The following is a 2518-nucleotide window of genomic DNA, read 5'->3' on the forward strand; positions in this document are numbered from 1 at the left end:
TAAACCCCAAACCCCTAATTTATAAACTCTATTTTTCAACCCCTTTTCTAAACCCTAATTTTTAAACCGTAAAAAACAAACTCAAAAGCAAAACATTCATTGCAGAAAATGTTATAATTTATTTCTTCGAGCGTTTTCCAGTCAAAATAATAACATTAATCACGAAATGTCTTTTTTAAATCCTCATATTTTCATGTGATTTTGATGCATGAAAAAAAAAATTAAAAAACGAAGGAAAAAAAATTATTTCTTCCCAAAAAAGTACTTCTATCTTGACCTAACACCCTCAATTATATATATATATATATATATATATATATATATATATATATATATATATATATATACATATATATATATATATATATTTTTTTTTTTCTTCGAGCGTTTTCCAGTCAAAATAATAACATTAATCACGAAATGTCTTTTTTAAATCCTCATATTTTCATGTGATTTTGATGCATGAAAAAAAATTAAAAAACGAAGGAAAAAAAATTATTTCTTCCCAAAAAAGTACTTCTATCTTGACATATATATATATATATATATATATATATATATATATATATATATATATATATATATATATATATATATATATATATATATATATATATATATATATATATAATTGAGGGTGTTAGGTAATTTTTATAGAAATCAATTGCACCCCTTTATATGTACAAGAACATCATAATATTAGAAGAAAACTTACTTCATCACCAAATAAGTTCACATAGCTCACACATCATTTTATTTGCAGCAAATCTTATTATACTTATAACAGAGCTTCTTGTTTGTATAATGCAGTGCAAGTCATCACTGAACCAAAATGTGAAGCACAAAAAGGGCTTATGGTCACCTGATGAAGATAAAAAATTAAAAGATTACATTTTGAACCATGGTCTTGGCTGCTGGAGTTTTGTCCCAGTTAATGCTGGTAAGCAAATGAATATCCAGTTTCTTTAAAATGCTGATACAATCTTGAAGTTGACTCTGTTTTTTGTCAACACAGGTTTGCAACGGAACGGAAAGAGTTGCAGGTTAAGATGGACTAATTATCTACGGCCAGGATTAAAGCGAGGAAAGTTCACTAAACATGAGGAACAAAAGATCCTGACTCTTCATGGCAAGTTAGGCAATAAGTAAGAAATCATCATTTTGCTTCGAATCATTTGATTATAAACTCATTATCAAATAATCTATCTCCTCAAATAAGTGTCTTTATTTGTATTTTTTGGTTGTCCCCAAATACATATCCATTTTCATATTTCAAACAATCTAAAAAGTTTCAAAATGTTAAGATGGTGTTATATTGATGACATAGTTATAATTGTGTACAGTTTTATAGTGAACATTTATTTTGAGACAAAGTGCGTAACTAGATTTAACAATGTGACAGATCAATGTGATGTGAAAAAAAGAAATAGTGGCCTAGTGGGGATGGCTTTGAATCTGATTGGTACAAAAATCGTATACGCCTTTGATACTCATCGTGATGCATCAATCATGTCCCCTGTCTTTTTCTCTATCATGCCGCATTACAGGCGTGATGGACTCGTGATGCTCCCAAAAAAATCCATAACGTCGCGTTAATGGATGTCTTATATGCAAATTTCTACTATTATATAATTAAATTAGTATAGTATTAATATAATGGGCATGTTGTTATTTTTTCAGGTGGTCTGAGATGTCGAGACAAATGCCAGGAAGGAGTGATAACGAGATAAAAAATCATTGGCATTCTTATCTTAAGAAGAAATATGCAAAATTAGAAAATACAAAAACTAAGTCAACGTCTTCAGACACATTGAATGAACAATCATCTTCTGATTCTTCTCTAAAATCAAGAAGTTCAAGTCTTGAATCTTACTCAAAAGAAGTTGATATTGGAATCAGACCAAAAATATTATTTTCTGAATGGCTTTCGTTAGATCAATGTCATACGTTGGATACTTCAGACGAGTTATCTATTTATCATGCTTCTAGCTCTCAACAAACAAATATGAGTTGTGGATCAGGTGAGAAACATGTGCAACTGAGCCCTGAGCTAGTTTCGGAAAATGAGTTTTATGATATGATCTTTGAAGAAAATGTGTGTCCGGATTTCAACATAAATGATGTAAGAATGTTAACTTGTGATGACTTATACTCTGCTTCAACCCCATCTATATAAACTTTGAAGAGCTAAATATTTACTAATACCATTGATTATTAATAAACTTGTATGCCCATGAGTTGTTGACCTTATCATTGGACCAACATATTGAACAACTAGTAATAAAAATATATTTCAAATCAATTGTTTGCATTTTGTTTTGTTTAGTTACTCATCGAACCAACATACTAAATTTATTGATTTTGGGAGATGACTAGATACTCGACACGAAACCGACATGAAGGAAACAGATTTGGGTTGGGATTTTGACCCGCCAACCTGCTGTTGTCACATCGAGTTCCGGTCACCCAATGGGTTTTCAGACCCACAATCCTGAATAGTTTAAATAAAATAGTACAG

General features: G+C 29.9%; 1 protein-coding gene across 1 annotated transcript; it reads left to right on the forward strand.

Annotated features, from left to right (window-relative positions):
- Positions 1 to 804: 804 nt before the first annotated feature.
- LOC139869423 (transcription factor LAF1-like) lies at positions 805 to 2256 on the forward strand. Its single transcript, XM_071857740.1, has 3 exons — positions 805 to 940; positions 1016 to 1145; positions 1681 to 2256. The coding sequence occupies exons 1-3, from the start codon at positions 805 to 807 to the stop codon at positions 2174 to 2176; spliced, it is 762 nt and encodes a 253-aa protein (XP_071713841.1). The 3' UTR covers positions 2177 to 2256.
- Positions 2257 to 2518: the final 262 nt, after the last annotated feature.

This window comes from Rutidosis leptorrhynchoides, chromosome 9, assembly GCF_046630445.1.
Source record: "Rutidosis leptorrhynchoides isolate AG116_Rl617_1_P2 chromosome 9, CSIRO_AGI_Rlap_v1, whole genome shotgun sequence".
Classification (NCBI taxonomy): domain Eukaryota; kingdom Viridiplantae; phylum Streptophyta; class Magnoliopsida; order Asterales; family Asteraceae; genus Rutidosis; species Rutidosis leptorrhynchoides.

Bases quoted from the DNA above. Each gene is read 5' to 3' on its own strand.
- LOC139869423 (XM_071857740.1), top strand. From the start codon at position 805: ATGCAGTGCAAGTCATCACTGAACCAAAATGTGAAGCACAAAAAGGGC. The intron at 941-1,015 runs GTAAGCAAATGA...TTGTCAACACAG, and splicing joins TTTTGTCCCAGTTAATGCTG to GTTTGCAACGGAACGGAAAG. The intron at 1,146-1,680 runs GTAAGAAATCAT...TTATTTTTTCAG, and splicing joins CATGGCAAGTTAGGCAATAA to GTGGTCTGAGATGTCGAGAC.